The following is a 24,413-nucleotide window of genomic DNA, read 5'->3' on the forward strand; positions in this document are numbered from 1 at the left end:
TGGATCACCTGAGGTCAGGAGTTTGAGACCAGCCTGGCCAACATAGTGAAACCCTGTCTCTAGTAAAAATACAAAAATTAGCCGGGCATGGTGGTGCACACCTGTAATCCCAGCTACTAGGAAGGTGAAGGCAGGAGAATGGCTTGAATCTGGGAGGCAGAGGTTGCAGTGAGCCGAGATCATGCCACTGCACTCCAGCCTAGGCAACAGAGTGAGATTCTGTCTCAAAAAAAAAAAAAAAAAAAGATTGCCTTGGGCCAGGTGCGGTGCCTCACACCTGTAATCCCAGCACATTGGGAGGCCAAACCGTAAGGATTGTTCAAGCCCGGGAGTTAGAGACTAGCCTAGGCAATATAGTGAGACCTTGTCTCTCTAAAAAAAACAACTGTTTTAAGGACATAGAAACCAAATCAATTCAATATTGAAAGTTGAAAGTTGTCTTTTTTGTTTTTTTTCCAAGACAGGGTCTTGCTCTGTCACCTAGGCTGGAGGGCAGTGGCACAATCATGGCTCACTGCAGCCTCAACCTCCTGGGCTCAAGCAATCCTCTCACCTCACCCTCCTGAGGAACTGGGATTACAGGAGCTCACTACCACACCTGGCTAATTTTTAAATTTTTTTTTGTAGAGACAGAGTCTCACCATGTTGCCTTGGCTGGTCTTAAACTCCTGGACTCAAGTGATCCTCCCGCCTCAGCCTCCCAAATTGTTGGGATTACAGGTATGAGCCACCATGACCTCAAATATTAAACGTTTTAATCATCTTCATTGAAAGAAAAAGAACCAATCATATCTGTCCATGTCTTACACAGTAAAGGTCTCTGGAAAACAATGACTTAAATAAGGGAATCATTATTGTACAAAGGAACAGCTTACCTTAGGGTGCACCATGATGATTTTACGTAAAAAATGCTTTATAACCAGACAATCTGTCATCAAGGTTCTGGGCTTTTCATCAACCTGTAATAATACAACAAAAACACCTACCACACATACACAATCTCAAGAGCAAAAATGAATTAAAATGGTATTTCCTCTTGTAAAAGTAACTATACCTCAGAAAGCTTTTTGGACACCAAAGGGAGACATCTTTGGGAATGAGAATTGTATGCAAAAGAAAATCTAAATAGCCATCACTTCTCGGGTTAGAGTATCTATTACATGGAACTTCAGGAGACACAAGAACAAAGATCAGAGTAGAACTCATAATGTCAAAACCACCTTTGGGGACAAATTTAAAAGTAATTCAGACTGAAGTTGATAAGAATAACTCCGCCATCCTAATGTGCTTTGGAACAATCTGTATTAAGAATCTGAGTTATGCTTTTTTAGAAAGAAATTTTAAAAAAAGAATCTGAGTGGAGTCAAAGGAGCAAACACTAAAAGGAACCTATTTTTGACATCAATCCATTAATCCAAACATTTATTTATAAGGAAAAGCGGAAGAGCAAAAAGCTCAAAGCCAGAAGACCTGTGTTCTAGTACTGGTTCTGTAAAAAAAAAAATTACTTAAATACTCGTGAAAAAAAAAATCACTGCTCTGGACCTCATTTCCTAATCGGCAAAATAGGGATAAAACCTACCCCTTTGACCTCACAGAACTGTTTTAAGGATCCATATATCTGAAATTGTAGGCCGGGCGTGTTAGCTCATGCCTGTAATCCCGGCACTTTGGGAGGCCGAGGTGGGCAAATCACCTGAGGTCAGGAGTTCGAGACCAACCTGGCCAAAATGGTGAAACCCCATCTCTACTAAAAATACAAAAATTAGCCAGGTGTTGTGGCATGTGCCTGCAATCCCAGCTACTCAGGAGGCTAAGGCAGGAGAATCGCTTGAACCTGGGAGGTGGAGGTTGCAGTGAACCAAGATGGTGCCCCTGCACTCCAGCCTGGGTGACAGAGCTAGACTCTGTCTCGGGGGAAAAAAAAAAAAGGAAAGAAAGTGTATATTATACATGGTAACAATAATAGATATCACTCACTGAATACCTACTATGTGACAAGTGTGCAGTTGCTATATATATATACCTCACAAAAATCCTGTAAGGTAGGTATTACAATCTCTGTAGTTTTTTTTGTTTGTTTGTTTGTTTTTTGAGATGGAGTTTTGCTCTTGTTGCCCAGGCTGGAGTACAGTGGTGTGATCTCGGCTCACTGCAACCTCTGCCTCCCGGGTTCAAGCAATTCTCCTGCCTCAGCCTCCTGAGTAGCTGGGACTACAGGTGTGCGCCACCATGCCTGGCAGATTTTTTGTATTTTCTGTAGAGACGGGGTTTCTCCATGTTGGCCAGGCTGGTCTCGGACTCCTGACCTCAGGTGATCTGCCCACCTCGGCCTCCCAAAGTGCTGGGATTACAGATGTGAGCCACTGCACCTGGCCCCTTCTTTGTAGATTTTTTTAAAAAGTCTCAGAGAAGTTAAGCAACATGCCTAAGGTCACTTACCTGTTCAGTGGTACAGCCAGAACTTGACTGTAAGTCTTTCTTTTTTGTTTTGTGAGTGACCTTAAGTCTTTCTAATACTAATTGCCCATGTTCTTGCCAATATACTACAAACACTTCCCTACAAATATAAGATTTACCACTAGGTGAAGATTTTACTGCAGGAATGGTGCTAAGGTTAAATATTATCTCATTTAACCTTCAAAAAACTCTATTAGGTACCCAAATTTTATAAATAAAAGATTGTGCAGGATCTGGATTTTTAAAAATGAAGGAAAATAAAAATAAATATTTTACAAAAGAGTCTCAAAAAGGTTAAACAGCTTGTCCAAGGTTAGCCAGGTCGACTTGGCTATAAATCTTTAGCATTAACCACTTACCTATACTGACTCACTATTATAGTGTTCCTAAAACCAAAGTTAGAAACAGTCTCCTAGAAAATGCAGAAGTCCAAAAAAATGAAAGAAGAAATACAATCAGAAATTAGTAGGTTTTTATTGTTGGCTCAGAGAATACACAGCCATGTACTAGGTATATGTTAAAAAAACAAAACAAAAAAACAAAACAAAACAAAAAAAAACGGTCCCAGATGTCAAAATTTGATAACACAAAAAGAAGAAACACACAAATATAGAAGGATAAACCATTACAATATTTTTATTTTATTACTATGATTTTTTTTTTTTTTTTTTTTTTTTTTTTTTTTTAGAAACAGGGTCTCGCTTTGTCACTCAGGCTGGAATGCAGTGGCATGATCATAGCTAACTGTAACCTTGAACTCCTGGGCTCCAGCGACCCTCCCACCTCAGCTTCCCAAGTAGCTAGGACTACAAGTGTGTATCACCACACCTGGCTAATTTTTATTTTTTAATTTTCTGTAGAGACAGGGTCTCATTATGTTGCCCAGGCTGGTCTCAAACTCTTGGCCTCAAGCAGTCCTCCCACCTTGGCCTCCCAAAGTGCTAGAATTAGACATAAGCCACTGCACCTGGCCTTTTAATGTTTTTTATAAGTACACTGAAAAAGAAGTCAAAAACTGTGGCAATAGGTTGGGATTAAAAATAGAAAAAATTGGGCCAGGTGCGGTGGCTCACACCTGTAATCTCAGCACTTTGGGAGGCCAAGGTGGGTGGATTGCCTGAGGTCAGGAGTTCAAGACCAGGGCTGGCCAAGATGATGAAACCACGTCTCTACTAAAAATACAAAAATTAGCCTGGAGTGGTGGCGGGCGCCTGTGATCCCAGCTACTCGGGAGGCTGAGGCAGAGAATTGCTTGAACCTGGAAGGCGGAGGTTGCAGTGAGCCAAGATCATACCACTGCACTCCAGGCTAGGTGACAGAGCAAGACTCTATCTAAAAAAAAAACAAAAAAAGAAAAAAGTATTTGAAAAAGTATTTGAAAAAATTATACAAAAATGGTCTGGGCACAGTGGCTCATGCCTGTAATCCCAGCACTTTGGGATGCTGAGGCGGGCAGATCACTTGAGGTCAGGAGTTCAAGACCAGCCTGGCCAACATGGTGAAACTCCATCTCTACTAAAAAAATACAAAAAAAATTAGCCGAACATGATGGCATGCGCCTGTAATCCCAGCTACTTGGGAGGCTAAGACACGAGAATCACTTGAACCTGGAATGGAGGTTACAGTGAGCTCAGATCGTGCCACTGCACTCCAGCCTGGGTGACAGAGTGAGACTCCATCTCAAAAACAAAAAAAACAAAAAAAAAAACATTATTACCAAAATGGATGGAGGATTATTAGAAAATTCCGTAAATACGTCTAGGATTATTCATGCATGTTAAGTGGTAATTAAGTAATAACTGCAGTCGGTATACATATCATAGTCACATCCTTCATTTTTAAAATTTTAGTATAAAAGGTTTAAACCAAAAAGCAAGTCTTTAAAGCGTTTTCTGTACTTACCACTTCCAAAACAACTTCTTGGTACAGTTTCAAAGTTTTGTAACCTTGGTGATTATAGGGCGTATCATAGAGAGGGCTAATTATATCTAACGGTAAGACAACCGAAGTGAAAGTTCCTTGAGCAACTACTGGAGAGAGGCTACAATGAATAATGATGATATTTACTGAATACTTGCTACGTGCCAAGCAGTTTCTATGCAAGTAAGAAATAACTCCATTTTATAGAAGAGGATAATGAGACTCAATAAGCTAATTAATTTGTCCAAGGTCACACACAGCTAGCTAAGTGGCAGCACTGGGATTCAGACCTAGAGCTGACAACTCCAAAGTCCACATTCTACTATGCAATGCTGCCTCTCCAAAAATGTTCATTTTCTGTGTATACAGGTAGCTATCTGAATGGGGTAATATATCATCCATCATTATTTTTTATGGAGCCTGACAAGCAATGCTTATGTATGGCTACTCAATATATGCATTTACTCACTCATAAAATATTAATGTGGCTTATTATGTACCTGGGCTTATAAAAATAAATAAGACAATCTCAGAATTAGAAGAGTTCACAGTTCAATAGATGAGACAGACTAATTTATATGACAATGTGAAATTTAGATAAATGAGGTGCTAAAGGAATACAACAGAAGGACCGACACCTATCCCAGAGTTAGGATAGTGACTAATGTCAGGTCAGAGAGGATAATTAATACAACACAACTAACCCCTTAAAAGGGGTTAGAGGACCCTTTTAAGATCTACTCATAGAATTATTAGAGAGAGGAGGCCAGGTGCGGTGGCTCACACCTGTAATCCCAGCACTTTAGGAAGCCAAGGCAGGCGGATCATGAGGTCAGAAGATCGAGACCATCCTAGCTAACACAGCCTGTCTCTACTAAAAATACAAAAAATTAGCCAGGCATGGTGGTGAGTGCCTGTAGTCCCAGCTACTCAGGAGGCTGAGGCAGGAGAATGGCATGAACCTGGGAGGCGGAGCTTGCAGTGAGCTGAGATCGTGCCACAACACTCCAGCCTGGGCCACAGAGCAAGACTCCCTCCCAAAAAAAAAAAAAAAATTATTAGAAAGAGGAAGAGAGAGGTGACAAAGCCTTTTACAGTTGGGTGTTGGTGTTAGAGACCCAGTACCCCAGCCTGACATACCTACAGAAGCAGTGAACTTACTTATTTACTGTTATGAAAAAAATAGATGCTGCCAGCCCTGCACAGCAGAAACCACTATTAAATCATATAGTTTTAGCCTTCGCCTTTAAATATGTCTAATTATATGACAGAATATAAAAGTATGTTTTCAAATATGAACTTATAGAGTCATGAGCCCTTATATCACTTTCTGGAAGAAAATCTGTCTCTCTCTCTTGCCCCCTCACCTTAGATACATACACACAGAAGTACAGATGTATAAATATATAGATATATTTGTGCATATATGTTTGTATGTATATATGTATAACTCCATTCACTTGATCACTTAGTATTATTACAAAAATAAATATTGAACTGGATAACGCTGTCAAGAAGATCTTGTAAAATCAGATTGCTTTTGGAGGGACATGTTACCCAGCCTAATGAACCCCAAGATGTAAGACTAGCTGTGGGCGTAAACACAAAACCCAATATCTCTCCTAAATGAAACTTTCCTCAGTCTTCCTTGCAATTAACTTTCCTCGCAGGCCCAAATTAATGGATCATTTATTATAGCTTTTCCATGGATATCTCTATTAGTCTTTGCTGTGAACATTGCTACTTAACCTTTCTCCTCAACTGAGGCATCCATGATGAAATCTTTTACAATCTCCCTTTTATCTCTTCTCATTCTCTTCATTCAAATATTGTCTACATAGCTGCACAGTACCAAAAACAATGAGATATAATGGAAGAAATGCATGAGGAAATCCTTGTTCCCTTGAGGCTAATGCCGTTTGACTATACTATTATTTTACTTCTCATCTCCATCACCAGCTGACTCCTGGTCACTAAGCTCAGTTTTCCTCTGTATGCCAAATGCTGTCATCATCTTGACTGACATCCATATCCAAGCAGATAACTAGCCTAAACAATAACTTAGTCTCACAGTTCCCTGACCTCTTCAACAATAATGACCTTGACCTCCACTCATTCCCAGCCACCTATTTCCATGGCCATGGCTTGGAACTGTTCCATTCTGAAAATCTTAAATTGAAATGTCCCACTCCATTGTGAAAAGATGTACGCCAAGGTGTTAATAATGGCTGCCTTGAAAGGCCAAATTATGTGTATTCTAAATGTTTGTTTTGATCATACTTTGATTTTTCTGAGGGAAACACTACTTTTGCAATAAAGAAAAAAATAAGAGAAACTTTATCACTCTGATAACAACTTCCTATTCTTTCAAGTGTCAGAATCTCCTACACCCAGCAAATCCGTTTTTCAGTCTCATCAAGACCTCCAGACTTTGACCTCTTCCCATGGATTAGGTGCCCTTCCTCCATGCTAACATAGCATTCAGGGCTCACTTCTATCATCCATCCTGGGAATCACGCCGTATTGTAATTACATGTTTACTTCTTGATCTTTCTATTTATATTCCAAGTTCCTTGGGATCAAGTAACATATCTTTTTTTTTTTGAGGCAGAGTCTCACTCTGTCGCCCAGGCTGGAGTGCAATGGCGCCATCTTGGCTCACTTCAAGCTCCGCCTCCCGGGTCCACACCATTCTCCTGCCTCAGCCTCCTGAGTAGCTGGGACTACAGGCGCCTGCCTTCACACGCGGCTAATTTTTTGTATTTTTAGTAGAGACGGGGTTTCACCGTGTTAGCCAGGATGGCCTCAATCTCCTGACCTCGTGATCCGCCCGCCTCAGCCTCCCAAAGTGCTGGGATTACAGGTGTGAGCCATGGCGCCCGGCCAGGATCAAGTAACATATCTTAAGACACTGTACCTACAGATAGTATCTAGCTCACTGACACTGACTTGAACAAACACACATGTCTGGATGAATAAGTAAATATTGAAATAGCCCTGATCTATATGAGTCAGATTTTGGTTCAAGTTCTAATTCTGCCATTTAACTGTTGTATGACACTGGGAGAGACAGTTAAGTTCTTTGAATCTCAACTTTCTGGTCTGTAAAATGGGGTGATAATCCTCATCCTACCCACTTCATAGACTTGTCAGGATGTTTAAATAATATATATAAATGTTATGTATACAACTTACTGCTTGTTCAGGCTGACTGAAACACAGAACCTCATTTCCTAGAATTGCCCTTCTTGGTTCACTGGAATCACCTTTTTATTGCTACTTGACATGAATAGTTTTAGAGCTGACTAACCATTAATTGCTCCAGATTGTTTACCCTCCATTCTCCTAAAGAAGATAAGGCACAGCCAGGGATATCTGTTGTCCTGATACCATACCCATTCCTTTCACAATGAGCATATAATTATTCAAACATGGAGAAAGGCTGCCCAAGGCCTTCCTGGGAGAATGTTTAAAGCACTCTAATTTGTTATGTCTCCACCAACTCTAAGGAAGGCAAATAGGAGATGAGAGACCTGTTAAAGGGAATGGAGAATGAATTATCACCCTCATAAATCTGGACTACAAATAAGTCGATAAAGAGATCTCTAAACCAAACTAATAAAAATGTATCCAAGTAGGATCTGCACTGGGAGTCACTTTTAATTTTCTTTATTAGGAGATCCAAATTCAAATAAGGGCTTGTTTCAGTGGTTCTCAAATTCATCTGCATATTAGGAATCACCTGGGATCTAAAAAATGTTCCAAAGCCTATGCCATACCTATTATGGACTGAATGTGTCCCTCAAAATCCATATGCTGAAGTGCTAAGCCCCAAAGTGACTGTGTTTGGAGGCAGGGCCCTCAGGAGGTTATTAAGATTAAATGAGGTCATAAGGGTAGGGCCCTGACCCCAGGTCTTAATAGGACTGGTGTCCTTATAAAAAGATACACCAGAGCCAGGTGCCAGTAGTTCCCACCTGTCGTCCCAGCTACCAGCTACTTGGCAGGCTGAGGCAGGAAGATCACTTAAGCTCAGGAGTTCAAGTCTATAGTGTGCTATGACTGCACCTGTGAATAGCCACTGCACTCCAGGCTGTGCGACATAGCAAGACCACATCTCTACCAAAAAAAATTTCAATAAAAATAAAGAGACATTAGAGATCTCTTTCTTTTCATCCACATGCAGAAAAAAAGCCATGTAAGGACACAGTAACAAGGCAGTAGTCTACAAGCCAAGAAGAGAGGCCTCACCACAAGCCAGCCCTGACAGCACCTTGATCTTGGACGTCTAGCCTCCAGAACTGTAAGAAAATAAATCTCTATTGCTTAAGCCATCTAGTCTGTGGTATTTTGTTATGGCAGCCCAAGAAGACTAATAATTACAACACCCAGACCAATTAAATCACAATCACTCAGAGTGGGACACAGACGACAGTATTTTGGGAGCTCCTAGGTGATCTAATGTCTGCACAGGCAAGTTTGGGAACCATTGCCTTATTTCATTTCAGCTTGGAAGATGGACCTAGGCTTTTCTTTCTTGTTATTAGATTGCAGAAAAATAAGAATAAAATCATTAGTAATTTATAAGACCACAATAAAACCTGCCTCAAAAATCATCTGGAAGGGTGTTACCCCTGTCATGTCCTGAGAATAGCTGCCTTCCTCTGAAGTCCAAGTCAGCTTTGCAGAGATTCCGGGCAGTATGGACTGTATTTCTGTGTGAGAAGAAATGGCAACAAAGTCAAACAAGCAGTTTGGATAAGAACCAGGATTTCTGGATTTGTTTATTAAACTGGTGAGCCAAGAAGGCTTTTCCCTGATGAAAAGATTATCTACAAGATTTAAAATATGACTGGAAATGGCTGTGCATCAGCAAATTACTTCATGGGATTAGGACATTTAAGCTCATCTTTTCAATTTTTTACATTTGCTAAATCAATTTTTATTTTCTGTTAATTTCCACAAGGTCATGTTTAATGCCAGATAGCTTCAGAACTGATAGTCCTGATATTCTTTTATTTTTAAATAAATCAACTCATTATGTAATAAACACAAGTCTAGTACATGAACTAATTTAGAGCTGAAGGCTGAAAAATTCAAGAATGACTCTCAGGCATGTACCTTTTTTTTTTTTTTGAGTCAGAGTTTTACTCTGTCACCCAGGCAGGAGTGCAGTGGCGCTACCTCGGCTCACTGCAACATCCACCTCCTGGGTTCAAGCGATGCTTATGCCTCAGCCACCCAAGTAGCTGGGATTAGAGGCATGCACCACCATGCCCCGCTAGTTTTTTTTCTTTTTTTTTTTTTTTGTATTTTTAATAGAGATGGGGTTTCATCATGTTGGCCAGGCTGGTCTCGAACTCCCGATCTTAGGTGATCTGCCTGCCTCGGCCTCCCAAAGTGCTGGGATTACAGACGTGAGCCACCGCGCCTGGCCTGCTTTGTTACTGAGGTTGACAATGTTGATATTATACAAGAATTAAATTTTAAAAACCTAATGATGATAAAAATATGCCCTAAAATAACAGCACAAGTTTCTCCTAAGGCATTCATGCTACATATCTCATAATGTTTTAACCACCTCAAAAAAGTGTGGACATTCCCAAGATCAAATCCTAGCTATCGGCTGGGCACGGTGGCTCACGCCTGTAATTCCAGCACTTTGGGAGGCCGAGGTGGGTGGATCACCTGAGGTCGGGAGTTAGAGACCAGCCTGACCAACATGGTGAAACCCCGTCTCTACTAATAAAACAAAAATTAGCCAGGTGTGGTGGCATGCTCCTGTAGTCCCAGCTACTCAGGAGGCTGAGGCAGGAGACTTGCTTGAACCTGGGAGGTGGAGGTGGCAGTGAGCCAAGATCGTGCCATTGCACTCCAGCCTGGGCAACAAGAGCAAAACTCCATCTCAAAAAAAAAAACAAAACAAAAATTGTAGCTATCAATCTTAATGGGTAATATTTTTCTTGCCATTAGTTTGTTTTGCAAACCTAATTCAGTTACAAAGCCCTTGATAATAGGACAGCAAGGGTATGCTACACTGAAGTTTAATGAACTTAGCACTAAACCAGGATGTCTTACGTCAATCTTCAGTTTCACCACTGATCAACTTTCTGACCTAAGGCAACCCCCCTTTCCTGTGATTCAATTACCATTCTGCGAAATAAGAAAAAATTGTACCTGAATCCTATTTCAGTTTGATTAGTAAGACAGTACAGAAATGGGGTAAATGTGGATATATGAGAAAAGGTTTGTAAATAACTTTGAATTCTTCAGAAATCTTACTAATTTAAAATAAATTGTGTAGATATTTGGGGGGAAATCAATTTCAGTAGTCTCACTCCACACACACAAACACACAAATCCAGATAGGCTGACTACAGTTAAATGTAAAAAGGTGAAACAATAACTAAGTAAAAGCCTTTGATTTCAAGATGAATTGTGCATATGCTGAAATCTCATCTTCCTGTTCAAACATATAAAATAATACAAATATTTTTAAATCTTAATAAATACATAGTCATGGTGAGAAAAAAAAAAACAAACAGAAATCTTTTTTTTTTTTTTTTTTTTTTTTTTTTTTAAGACAGAGTTTTGCTCTGTCACCCAGGCTGGAGTGCAGTAGCATGATCTTGGCTCACAGCAACCTCTGCCTCCCAGGTTCAACAGAGTCTCCTGCCTCAGCCTCCTGAGTAACTAGGATCACAGGGTTGCGCCACCATGCCTGGCTAATTTTTGTATTTTTAGTAGAGACAGGTTTTGCCACGTTGGCCAGGCTGGTCTCTAACTCTTGGCCTCAAGTGATCTGCCCGCCTTGGCCTCCCAAAGTGCTGGGATTACAGGTGTAAGCCACCATACCTGGCCAGAAGACAGAAATCTTTGTAGACCAGAAATGGAAAGGTGTTCTTCTTCCTCCTCCTTTGAAAAGAACAACAAAAAGGGAACAAAAGAGAGATTCCACAATAGTAGACAAGAACTAAAAAGATGCATAGTATTTGGGCCTAGACTAGGAACAAACATAGAGCTAATACTGTAACACTCATAGGTTTAAGAGCAAGAGCCACACACAGGAGGTCTAAGCAAGGGACCAACACATGAACAAGGACTAGAGGTGTACTGCCTGTCTACCTGAATGTTGGTTACAGCCAAGGGGATTCTGGCAGCAGCCTCACTGATACGAGATGAGGGCCATAGAGCCATTTCATGTAAGTGGTGAAAGGACTCAGAACTATATAATCTATTAAGATGCAAGAGCTTTGCATCTTACCACCCATACAAAGATTAATCCTAGGTATACATCATACAAGGCTAAGGCTCAGCAACTCAGAGAGCCTCCTACAGGACAGCTGTCAACACAAAATGTGTTCAGATTAAACCGATCATGAACAATTAGCTCTTAATTAAAAATTACCAGGAAAAGAAGATTAATACCATGAAAACTACAATACACATCAACCAATGCACTTATACCTAAGGAAATAAAGTTAATAGAACAATCTGGGAGAGATTTTAAAATAAGTATCTATATTTTATACCTTTAAAAAGAAAAAGAAGCCATGAAACAAGGAAACACTGTCGTAAATTAAACAGAAAGTAATGGGGTATTAGAAATCTTGGAAATTGGCCCGGCACGGCGGCTCACGCCTGTAATTCCAGCACTTTGGGAGTCTAAGGTGGGTGGATCACCTGAGGTCAGGAGTTCAAGACCAGCCTGGACAACATGGTGAAACCCCATCTCTACTAAAAATATTTTTAAAATTAGCCAGGCGTGATGGTGGGCACCTGTAATCCCAGCTACTTGGGAGGCTGAGGCAGGAGGATTGCTAGAACCGGGGAGGTGGAGGTTGCAGTGAGCTGAGATCACGCCATTGCACTCCAGCCCGGGCGATAGAGCGAGACTCTCAAAAAAAAAAAAAAAAAAAGAAATCTTAGAAATTAAAGATAACAGTGTTTGAAATTAAAACTCTATGGATGGTTAGATTGGACACAGTAAAAGAACAAATGTAAAAGAAAAGTTAGTACATGAATGCTCATAGCAGGATTACTCACAACAGCTAAAAGTGGAAACAACCCAAATGTCCATCAAATGATGAATGGCTTAACCAAATGGGGAATATTCAGCCATAAAAAGAAATGAAGTACTGTTACATGAAACAACATGGATAGGCCTTGAAAATATAATGCTTAAAGAACCCACATACAAAATGCTACATATTGTATGATTCTATTTATATGAGATGTCCAAAATAAGCAAATCGACAGAGACAGAAAGTAGATTAGTGTTTGCCAAGGCATAGAGAATGAAAGTAAGCAGAGTGACTGCTAATGAGTACACAGTTTCTTTTTCTGGATGAAAATGTACTGGAATTGGATAGTGATAATAGTTATACAGGCAGGAAGCAGTGGCTCATGCCTATAGTCCCAGCACTTTGGGAGGCCAAGGCGGGAGGATCGCTTGAGCCCAGAAGTTTGAGACCACCCCTTGGCAAAACCCCATCTCTATAAAAAATACAAAAACATGGCAGGGTGCAGTGGCTCACGCCTGTAATCCCAGCACTTTGGGAGGCCAAGGTGGGCGAATCACGAGGTCAGGAGATCGAGACCATCCTGGCTAACACAGTGAAACTCTGTCTCTACTAAAAATACAAAAAAAAAATTAGCCAGGCTTGGTGGCAGGCGCCTGTAGTCCCAGCTACTTGGGAGGCTGAGGCAGGAGAATGGCATGAACCCGGGAGGCGGAGCTTGCAGTGAGCCGAGATCGCGCCACTGCACTCCAGCCTGGGCAACAGAGCGAGACTCCATCTCAGAAACAAAAACAAAACAAAAAACAAACAAAAAAACAAAAACAAAAAAATTAACTAGGTGTGGTGGTATACAGCTCTAGTCCCAACTATTTAGAGGGCTGAAGTGGGAGGATTACCTCAGTCCAGGAGGTCGAGGCTGCAGTGAACCATGATCACGCCTCTGCACTCCTGCCTGGGTGACAGAGTGAGACCCTGCCAAAAAATATTAGTTATACAACCCCGAAAATATACTAAAAACCACCAAATTGTATACTTTAAAATGGTTGTGTTTATGGTATATGAATTTTATATCAATTAAAAGAAGAAAAGGCAAGAGACATTAAAAATAGATCCAGAAGAAATAATGACTGAGAAATATAAAACAAAGACAGATGTAAGTGCTATCTGAACAATTTTACCAAACGTCAAGCAGGCTAAATTTCGAAAAAACAAGGCAAAAGCAAAAATTAAAAAAGCCACATAGTTAACACATCACAATGAAACCCAAAATAACAAGGATAAGCAGAAAGCCCTACAAGCTACCAAAAAAATTAAATTAGCAAAAAAAAAAAAAACCCTGAGTTAGCAATGCTAAATGTCAGAAGATGATCCAGTACTATCGTCAAAGATCTGAAGTAACTTTGAATCTGGACTCTTTTACTTACTTACTTTATCTATCTACCTACCTATCATCTATCTATCTGTCTGTCTGTCTGTCTGTCTATCTGAGACAGGATCATGTTCTGTGGCCCAGGCTATGTGCAGTGGTGTGATCATAGCTCACTGCAGCCTCCAACTCCCGGGATCAAAGGATCCTCCTACCTCAGCCTCCCAACTCATTAGAACTACAGGTGTACACAATGCCCAGCTAATTTTTTTTTCTTTATATTAAACTGTTTAGGGAAATTGTTGTAATTTTTTGTAGATACAGGGTCTCACTATGTTGCCCAGGCTTGTCTCGAGAGATCTTCCTGCCTCAACCTCCCAGAGTGGTGGGATTACAGGCATGAGCCACCTCACCCAGCCAAATCTGAACTTTTAAGAGAGCCAAACTACCATGACAAAATGAGAGACTTAAAATGTTTACCATCTAAAAGTCCTCACTCAAATAACCACTAAACAAACCACCATGTCCATTTAAACATGAGTTTACATTTTTGCTGAGATCATGTGGGGATAAGGAGGAAGAATGAGAGATCATTATCAGTATCAAGTTACCTCTTCACATAGGTCTTCAACTGTTAAAGATGAAGTAGACAGAAAATTTTCAATCAGATGACATTACGAACACATAGCAAAACCATGTACTGGGGCTTCTCCTCCCAGCATTAATGAAATAACCAAATGAGCCCTCAAACCAAAAACTACTATAAAACTGGATAAAATACATGAGACAGTTGTTTTCAGGCACTGGACAATAGATACCACAAGGTTACAATCCCTTGGGAGAAGGGAAACTCACCAGGTTAGTCCTGTTATTTCCCTGGGTATCTGCCTGGGGAAATTTTCCCATCTACAGAACAGGGACATGGAACCCAAGCAGAGGACAGTGGTCCCACTAAGCTGAGGAGGCAGAGAATAGATTTTGGACTTGTGAAAGTACCTGGAATCTGCAGGGCAGGGCACTGGAGAAGAGGGAGATACAAAGAGTAGGTACTAAAGTCTGTGTAGGAGCTCCCCGTGAGTCCTTGGCCAAGGTCTGGACTATCCATGCAGAGAGTGAGACTACATATGATTTCCCAAAGAGCAAGTGCTACGGAGTTGAGAATGTAACAAGATACTAGCAAGATTTTCCAGTCCTGAAAAATGTTGGCCTTCAGGCCTAGCTAGAAATGGGGAGACCTTGTTAAAACTGCTGGTGTCTAGCTGAGATGCCCCACAGATAATGCTTTAGTAATAAAAACCATACTGTCGATGAAAGTCTGCTCTAGACCCACCCCAAAAAAGTCTAAAGCCATTCCTTGACAAAATCCACAGAGGAGATAGAGTTTGGAGGCTAAATGGTATCAAATTAGAAGAGTTTGAAAAATGCATTGGCTTTCTACAGACCTACCCTTTAAAATGCATAAAAACAAGCCTGCACAAGGTCAAGGCGTATAGCCTACTAGAGCAAAAATTAATACTCTCCAGAGATAGATAACACAATATAGAATATGATCATATTGCCCAGTATAAAACAAAAATGTACTAAATATGCAAAGAAATAGGAAATTATAACCCACAGTCAAGGGGGAAAAAAAGCAACTAATAGAAACAGAACCTGAGGGCCAGGCTCATGCCTATAATCCCAGAACTTTGAGGGGCCAAGGCAGGGAGATCGCTTGAGGCCAGGAGTTTGAGACTAGCCTAGGCAACATGGAAAGACTCGTCTCTGCAAAAAAATTTAAAAATTAGCTGGGCATGGTGGTACATGCCTGTGGTCCTAGCTACTCAAGAGGCTGAGGTGGGAGGATCACTTGAGCCCAGGAGTTGGAGGCTGCAGGAGCTATGACTGTACCACTGCACTTTTCAGCCTGGTGACAGAGTGAGACCCTGTCTCTGAAAAAAGAAAAGAAACAGAACCTGATATGGTACAGATATTACATTTAGGAAAGACTTCAAAGAATCTATTATAAATATGTTCAAAGGCTTAAAAGCGGCCTTAATGAGTGAACTGATAGGAAATGTCTGCAGATAACACTATACAAAAGAACCAAAAAGAAATTCTATAACTGAAAAGCTAAATAATTGAAATGAAGAATTCACTGGATAGGTTTAATAGCAGATTAGAGGTGACAGAAGAGTCAGTAAAATCACTGAAGACAAATAACAAAAACTATCCAATCTGGAGAATAAAGAAAAAAAAGACTGAAGAAAAATGAATAAAGTCTTAGAAACCTGTAGGAAAATATCGACCAGTCTAAAATATGTGTAATGGGAGTCCCAGGAGGAGGATAGGAGAATAAAATGAGAATAGGACAAGAAAAACATCAAGAAACCATGGACAAAATTCCCTAAGATTTCATGAAAAATATTAAGATGTGAAAAGCTCAGCAAACCTCAAGGAGGATAAATGCAAAGAAAATCACACCTAGGTATATAATAGTCAAAATGATAAAAACCAAAGATAAAGATAAAATATTGAAAGAAGCCAGAGGAAAAGCACACATTATATACAGAGGACGTATAATATGAATCACAGCTGACTTCTTACCATAAACAATAAAGGCCAGGTCCAGGCACGGTGGCTCATGCCTATAATCCCAGCACTTTGGGAGGCCAAAGTAGGTGAATTGCTTGAGGCCAGGAGTTCAAGACCAGCCTGGTCAACATGGCAAAACCCTGTCTCTACTAAAAATCAAAAAATTAGCCAGGTGTGGTGGCACATGTCTGTAATCCCGGTGCTACTCAGGAGGCTGAGGCACAAGAATCACTTGAACCCGGGAGGCAGAGGTTGCAGTGAGCCGAAATCACGCCACTGCACTCCAGCCTGGGTGAGAGAGTGAGACCCTGTCTCCAAAAAAAAAAAAAAAAATAAATAAATAAAAACAATAAAGCACAGAAGACAACTGACAACATCTTTCAAAATGTTGAAAAGGAGAAAACTATCAAGCCAGATATTCCAGTGCAATATCCTTTAAAAATGAGGTTAAGGTAAAGGCATTTTAAGATAGAAGATGAAATAATCTGCTGCTAGAAGATTTGCTAAAGGATTTTTTTTAGGCTGAAGATGGAAACCCAGCTATACAGGAAGAAATGAAGAGCACCAGAAATCATAAATAAGTGAATATAAAAGACTATTTTTTTCCTTGAATTTTTCTTGACAGCTAGCTTTTCAGAGCAAAAATAATCTCATAAGGCAGGGAATTATAAGTATTTGAGTATTTAAAAATACTCAAAATTGAGCAAAAAAAAAACTATTTACCTATTCTTTTGCCAATACCACAGTGTCTTTTTTTTTTTTAATTATACTTTAAGTTTTAGGGTACATGTGCACAACGTGCAGGTTTGTTACATATCTATACATATGCCATGTTGGTGTGCTGCACCCAGTAACTCATCATTTAACACTAGGTATATCTCCTAATGCTATCCCTCCCCCCACCCCACAACAGGCCCTGGTGTGTGATGTTCCCCTTCCTGTGTCCATGTGTTCTCATTTTTCAATTCCCACCTATGAGTGAGAACATGCAGTGTTTGGTTTTTTGTCCTTGCGATAATTTGCTGAGAATGATGGTTTCCAGCTTCATCCACGTCCCTACAAAGGAAATGAACTCATCGTTTTTTATGGCTGCATAGTATTCCATGGTGTATATGTGCCACATTTTCTTAATCCAGTCTATCATTGTTGGACATTTGGGTTGGTTCCAAGTCTTTGCTATTGTGAATAGTGCCACAATAAACATACATGTGCACATGTCTTTATAGCATGATTTATACTCCTTTGGGTATATACCCAGTAATGGGATGGCTGGGTCAAATGGTATTTCTAGTTCTAGATCCCTGAGGAATCACCACACTGACTTCCACCATGGTTGAACTAGTTTACAGTCCCACCAACAGTGTAAAAGTGTTCCTATTTCTGCACATCCTCTCCAGCACCTGTTGTTTCCTGACTTTTTAATGATTGCCATTCTAACTGGTGTGAGATGGTATCTCATTGTGGTTTTGATTTGCATTTCTCTGATGGCCAGTGATGATAAGCATTTTTTCATGTGTTTTTTGGCTGCATAAATGTCTTCTTTTGAGAAGTGTCTGTTCATATCCTTCGCCCACTTTTTGATGGGGTTGTTTTTTTCTTGTAAATTTGTTGGGGTTCATTGTGATTCTGGATATTAGCCCTTTGTCAGATGAGTAGGTTGCAAAAATTTTCTCCCATTCTGTAGGTTGCCTGTTCACTCTGACGGTAGTTTCTTTTGCTGTGCAGAAGCTCTTTAGTTTAATTAGATCCCATTTGTCAATTTTGGCTTTTGTTGCCATTGCTCTTGGTGTTTTAGACATGAAGTCCTTGCCCATGCCTATGTCCTGAATGGTATTGCCTAGGTTTTCTTCTAGGGTTTTTATGGTTTTAGGTCTAACCATGTAAGTCTTTAATCCATCTTGAATTAATTTTTGTATAAGGTGTAAGGAAGGGATCCAGTTTCAGCTTTCTACATATGGCTAGCCAGTTTTCCCAGCACCATTTATGAAATAGGGAATCCTTTCCCCATTGCTTGTTTTTGTCAGGTTTGTCAAAGATCAGATAGTTGTAGATATGTGGCATTATTTCTAAGGGCTCTGTTCTGTTCCATTGGTCTACATCTCTGTTTTGGTACCAGTACCATGCTGTTTTGGTTACTGTAGCCTTGTAGTATAGTTTGAAGTCAGGTAGCGTGATGCCCCTAGCTTTGTTCTTTTGGCTTAGGATTGACTTGGCAATGCAGGCTCTTTTTTGGTTCCATATGAATAAAGCAGTTTTTTCCAGTTCTGTGAAGAAAGTCATTGGTAGCTTGATGGGGATGGCACTGAATCTATAAATTACCTTGGGCTAACTACTGTAGCTTTATAAGTCTTGAAGTCAGGTAGTGCCACTCCCCTGACTTTATTCTTCAATATGGAGTTGGCTATTCTGGGTCTTTTTCTTTCCATATAAACTTTATATTTTATTTTTGGAGACAGTCTCACTTTGTTGCCCAGGCTAGAGTGCAGTGCTGTGATCGCAGCTCACTGTAGCCTTGACCTCTTGAGCTCAAAAGATCCCCCTGAGTAGCTGGAATAAATGACCTATCTTTCCATAGCCAACTGAGCATCTTGAAACAATGGCATTATAACAATGAAATTGAAATTCAGGGATTTGTACATCATGGTGTCAAGCTAATGACTTAATTCATCCTAAATTTCATCCTAGAAGTTTGTCCCTAAAAACATGGAGAAGGCTGGGTGCAGTGGCTCAAGTCCGTAATCCCAACAATTTGGGAGGCTGAGGCAGGAGAATCACTTGAGCCCAGGAGTTTGAGACTGTCTCTTAAAAAAAAAAAAGAAAGAAAGAAAGAAAGAAAAAAAAAGACACAAAGTTCAGAAAACAGAAAATAGAAGTGGTAAACACTTATTAAAAGGTTCAGATAAATATAAACTTTTAACTATCTCATTAACTTGTAAATTAGCTTAAATATTTTAAGTAATTGAAATTCCCAATGCTAGCAAAGTACAGTGAAATTGGTAACTTTGCTACAAATGTTAGCATTACATGACACAACTTTTTTTGGGGGGATGGAGTCTCGCTTTGATGCCCAGGTTGGAGTGCAGTGGTGCGATCTTGGCTCACTGCAACCTCCACCTCCCAGATTCAAGTGATTCCCTTGCCTCAGCCTCCCGAGTAGCTGGGACTACAGGCTATTTTTTTGTATTTTTAGTAGAGACGGGGTTTCACCATGTTAGCAGGCTGGTCTTGAACTCCTGAACTCAAGTGATCCACCCATGTCAGCCTCCCAAAGTGATGGGATTACAGGTATGAGCCACCACGCCTGGCCGACACTTTTACAAAGCAATTTCAGAGCCATAAAAATGTACACAGACTTTGATCAAGTTAATTCTATCTCATAAAATTAATCCTAAAATTTTCAATATAGTAAAAAGCTATATGCATTAAAGTATTCATTCCAGTGATATTAGCACTTATTGAGAACTGTGTATTCAGAATAACCACTGTGCTACATGCATTATACGTGTTACTTCACTTAATCCTCAAAACAATTTTATGAGGTAGGTGCTTTCAAAAGATCAAAAACTTGTTCAAGAACACACAGTATAATCTCCTAGACACTAAACTATCCTGCTATTCATAATAATGGGGGGAAAAAAAGAACAAACCTAAATGTCTATTAATAGAAAAATGGCTAATTTATGATACATCTTGATGGATAATTTAGCCATTAAAATAATGACTAGAAGACTATGTCACAACATGAAAAATGCTTATGTTAAGTAAAAAAAGACATAGGACAACATTATATATATATATAGTGATTACAACAGTATTAAAAAAACATGATGGGCATGATTCTGGCTCAATGTAGCCTCCACCTCTTGGGGCCAAACTATCCTTCTGTCCCAGGCTCCCAAGAAGCTGGGACACTACAGGTGCACACCACCATGCCCAGCTAATTTTTGTATTTTTTTGTAGAGACTGGGTCTTGCCATGCTGCCCAGGCTGGTCTTCTACTACCAGCATCAAGTGATCCTCCCGTCTTGGCCTCCCAAAGTGCTGGGATTACTAGCATAAGCCACTGTGCCTGGCCTAGAAAAAGCATTTTAGGAAATACAGCACTAATTCATAACAAACATGTTGGCAAATTAGGAATAGAAAAGAATTTCCTAAACTTAACAGGAGCAGGTACAAAAACTATTGCAAATATACTTAATAATAGACTTTTTTTTCTTTTAAGAGATGGGGACTTGCTATGTTGACCAGGCTGGTCTCGAACTCTTGGCCTCAAATGATCTTCCAGTCTTGACCTCCCAAAGTGCTGGGATTACAGGCATGAGCCACTGCTCCCGGCCAATGGTAGACTTTTAAATAATCCTTCCTTGTTTAATTTCCTTGTTTAAGGAAAGCAAGACAGATGCCTAATATTACCCCTGCTATTCTATTTAATACTAGTACTATTCTATCCAATACAATATGACAAGGAAAAGAAGTAAGCCATATGCCAGGTGTGATGGCTCATGCCTGTAGTTCCAGCATTTTGGGAGGCCGAGGCAGGCAGATCACTTGAGGTCAGGAGTTCGAGACCAGGCTAGCCAACATGGTAGAATCCCATCTCTACTAAAAATACACAAGTTACCCAGGCATGGTGGTGCATGCCTGTAGTCTCAGCTACTCAGGAGGCTGAGGTAGGAGAATCACTTGAACCCGGGAAGCGGAGGTTGCAGTGAGCCGAGATCACGCCACTGCACTCCAGCCTGGGTGACAGAGTGAGACTCTGTCTCAAAAAAAAAAAAAGAAGTAAGCCACATAAGGATTGAAGAGGAAAAGATGGAGTTGTCATAATTTAGAGATGCTTTGAGTGTCCATATAGAGGATCCAAAAGAATCCACAGATAAATTATCCAAATTAATAAGGGATTAATAGAGTAGGGTTGAAAAAAATGAATACCATTCATAATAGCAACAAAAACTATAAGACTATAGAAATAAATATAGCAAAAGATATCTAAGACCATTATGAAAAGAATTTTAAAGTGTTAACATAAAAGATCTAAATAGGAATGATGACAGCAAGATGGTGGGATAGGAAGCCCCAGGCCCTCGTTTCCCCCACAGAAAAACCAACTCAACAGCAATATCAAATTATCTTTTGTGAGAACTCCAGAAGCCAGTTAAGAGGTTGCAGAACCACAAGTGAACTCAAAGCCAACAAGAGCCACATCCAAGCAAGACCCGGGCTAAAGGAGTACCCCCTCATCTGAGACATCCTAGCCTCATGGCAAAGGAAAAGAAGCTACCAGCAAAATACACATAGACTCTTAAAGCTTCTCCTGGAAGGCGACACATGTCACTTCCACTCACATGTCATTGGCCCTGGCAAGTTACATGACCCAGCCTTATACTCACAGGGCAAAAAATATAATTCTCCCAGAAGAAGAGCAGGCAATATTTTGAATAAATAATAACATCTGGCAAAATGGTCTCTAAAGTCAGGCAGACTTTGGCTTATAGACATTTGCTCTTGGTCGAGCCCCTTATTCTCCCTTATAGTGCCTATCTCTTAAGTGTGACAACTAAAATTAAATAACATTTTTAAAAGAAAAATCTAAATAAATGACAAGCTATATCATCTCACAAAAACAATGCTAAAAATGTTCATTGCCACCAAATTAATCTATAATTCTATTTAATAGCAATCAAAATCACAAGATTTTTTTGTGGAGCTTTTTTTTTTTTTTTTTTTGAGACAGAGTCTCACTCTGTCACCCAGGCAGGAGTGCAGTGGCGCGATCTCAGCTCACTGCAACCTCTGCCTCCTGGGTTCAAGTGAGTCTCTCACCTCAGCTTCCGGAGTAGCTGGGACTACAGGTGCCCGCCACCATGCTCGGCTAATTTTTGCATTTTGAATAGAGACAGGGTTTCACCATGTTGGCCAGGCTGGTCACTAACTCCCACCTCCGGTGATCTGCCAGCCTTGGCCTCCCAAAGTGCTAGGATTACAGGCGTGAGCCACCATGTCCAGCCTGGAACTTAACTAATTATAAAACTCATAGCCAAGAGTAAAGGTTTTAAAAACCAAAGACAAGGTCAGGCGCAGTGACTCACGCCTGTAATCCCAGCACTTTGGGAGGCAAAGGCGGGCGGATCACGAGGTCAGGAGATCGAGACCATCCTGGCTAACACAGTGAAACCCTGTCTCTACTAAAAATACAAAAGAAACAAAAAAAACAAAAAAACAAAAAAATTAGCCAGGCGTGGTGGCGGGCACCTGTAGTCCCAGTTACTCGGGAGGCTGAGGTAGGAGAATGGAGTGAACCTGGGAGGCGGAGCTTGCAGTGAGCCGATATTGTGCCACTGCACTCCAGCCTGGGTGACACAGCAAGACTTTGTCAAAAGCACAAAACAAAACAAAAAAACACCAAAGATGATTCTGAAAAAGAAAAACAAGGATGAGAGATTTGCCCTATCATATGGCAAGATTTATTCTAAAGCTTTAGGAAATAAAACTCTACAATACTGGCCCAGGCACAGAGATAAAGACTAGATTACCCAGAAACAGACCCAAGCATATATAGAATCTTAGTATATGACAGAATAATAATATAAATTACTGGGTAAAGTACTATTCAATAATAAACTGAGTTGGGACAAGTAGCAATCTGTTTGGAAAAGGATTTAAATTAGATTCCTAACTTACATCATAAATAAAATAAAAATAAACTCCATTAAATCAGCTGGTTAGCAAAGCAAAACAAAAATAAATTCCAGATTCACTAGATATAATAATAAATATAAATTTAAAACTTTAGCACTATTGAAGAAATTATATAGGCCGGGCATGGTGGCTCACACCTATAATTCCAGTACTTTGGGAGGCCAAGGCGGGTGGATCACCTGAGGTCAGGAGTTTGAGACCAGCCTGGCCAACATGGTGTCTCTACTAAAAATACAAAAATTAGCTGGGCTTGGTGGAGGGGGGCCTGTAATCCCAGCTACTCGGGGAGGCTGAGGCAGGAGAATCGCTTGAACCTGGGAGGCAGAGGTTGCAGTGAGCTGAGATCACTCCACTGCACTCCAGCCTGAGCAACAGAGCGAGACTCTGTCTCAAAAAAAAAGAAAAAAGAAATTACATAAAATGTCATTATGACTTTAGCATAGAAAAGAATTGTCTCTAATCAATGATTGCAGCTTTCACTTTATAAAACTAGAAACAGAAGAGCAAGTAAGACACCAAACAAGCAAAAGGAAGAATAAAAGATCAGAGTGTAAATGAATGAAATAGAACAACAGGAAGAACCTGGTTCTAGCCAGACTGATCAAGGAAAATAAAAGAGAAGATATAAATAACCAACACCAGGGAGTAAGAAAGGGGATATTGCTAGAGATTCTACAAACATTAGAAAGATAATAAGGAAAATTATGAACAATTATATGTCAATAACCCAATAACTTAGATAAAATGGACAAATTCCTGACACAAATTACCCATGCTTACTCAGGAAAAAAAAGAGGCCAGGTGCAGTGGTACGTGCCTATAATCCCAGCACTTTAGGAGGCTGAGGCAAGAGGATTGCTTGAGCCCAGGAGTTCCAGACCAGCCTAGGCAACACAGTGAGACCCTGTCTCTACAAAAAATACAAACCAGGTGTGGTGGTGCATGCCTATAGTCCTGACTCTGAGGCAGGAGGATCGCTTGAGCCAGGGAGGTCAAAGCTGCAATGAGCTGAGATCGCCCCACCATACTCCAGCCTGGGCGACAGAGACCATGTCTCAAAAAGAGAGAGAGAGAGAGAGACTGTATAATTATTAAATAAATTGAATTTGTAGTTAAAATATTTCCCAGGAAGGAAAAAGTCAGGCCCAGATGGCTTCCTTGATGATTTGCACCAAATATTTAAGGAAGAAATTGTACCAAATATTTAAGGAAGCAATAATATCTTCTACAAACTCTTCTAGGCAATTGAAGAACAGAGAATATGTCCAAAGTCATTCTATGAGGCCAGTATTACTTGTACCAAAAAAAGACAAAGACATTACAAGAAAAGAAAATTACACATATCCTTTGTGAACATAGATGCAAAAATTCTT

At 40.2% G+C, this 24,413-nt stretch overlaps 1 protein-coding gene and 1 long non-coding RNA gene across 13 annotated transcripts in view; one reads left to right on the top strand and one right to left on the bottom strand.

Moving 5' to 3' along the window:
- Nucleotides 1-8,710, top strand: part of LOC129009063 (uncharacterized) — a 56,366-nt gene extending 47,656 nt beyond the window's left edge. For all 3 annotated transcript variants that reach the window (XR_008492616.2, XR_008492615.2, XR_010127679.1), the window contains exons 4-5: nucleotides 628-720; nucleotides 8,567-8,710. This is a non-coding gene — a long non-coding RNA (uncharacterized LOC129009063). The remainder of the gene's footprint in view (nucleotides 1-627; nucleotides 721-8,566) is intronic.
- The window catches only part of TOP6BL (TOP6B like initiator of meiotic double strand breaks), a 99,634-nt gene that overhangs the window by 47,528 nt on the left and 27,693 nt on the right, over nucleotides 1-24,413 (bottom strand). For 6 of the 10 annotated variants that reach the window (XM_063671675.1, XM_063671674.1, XM_054441754.2 and 3 more), the window contains 3 exons: nucleotides 11,236-11,295; nucleotides 8,986-9,095; nucleotides 876-959 (listed from right to left, as the gene is read on the bottom strand). In XM_063671675.1, coding sequence (XP_063527745.1) covers nucleotides 876-959; nucleotides 8,986-9,095; nucleotides 11,236-11,295 — 254 coding nt within the window. The remainder of the gene's footprint in view (nucleotides 1-875; nucleotides 960-8,985; nucleotides 9,096-11,235; nucleotides 11,296-24,413) is intronic. The other 4 variants (XM_063671676.1, XM_063671682.1, XM_063671681.1 and 1 more) reach the window with 2 other exon arrangements.

Source organism: Pongo pygmaeus, chromosome 9, assembly GCF_028885625.2.
Source record: "Pongo pygmaeus isolate AG05252 chromosome 9, NHGRI_mPonPyg2-v2.0_pri, whole genome shotgun sequence".
In the NCBI taxonomy this organism is placed as follows: domain Eukaryota; kingdom Metazoa; phylum Chordata; class Mammalia; order Primates; family Hominidae; genus Pongo; species Pongo pygmaeus.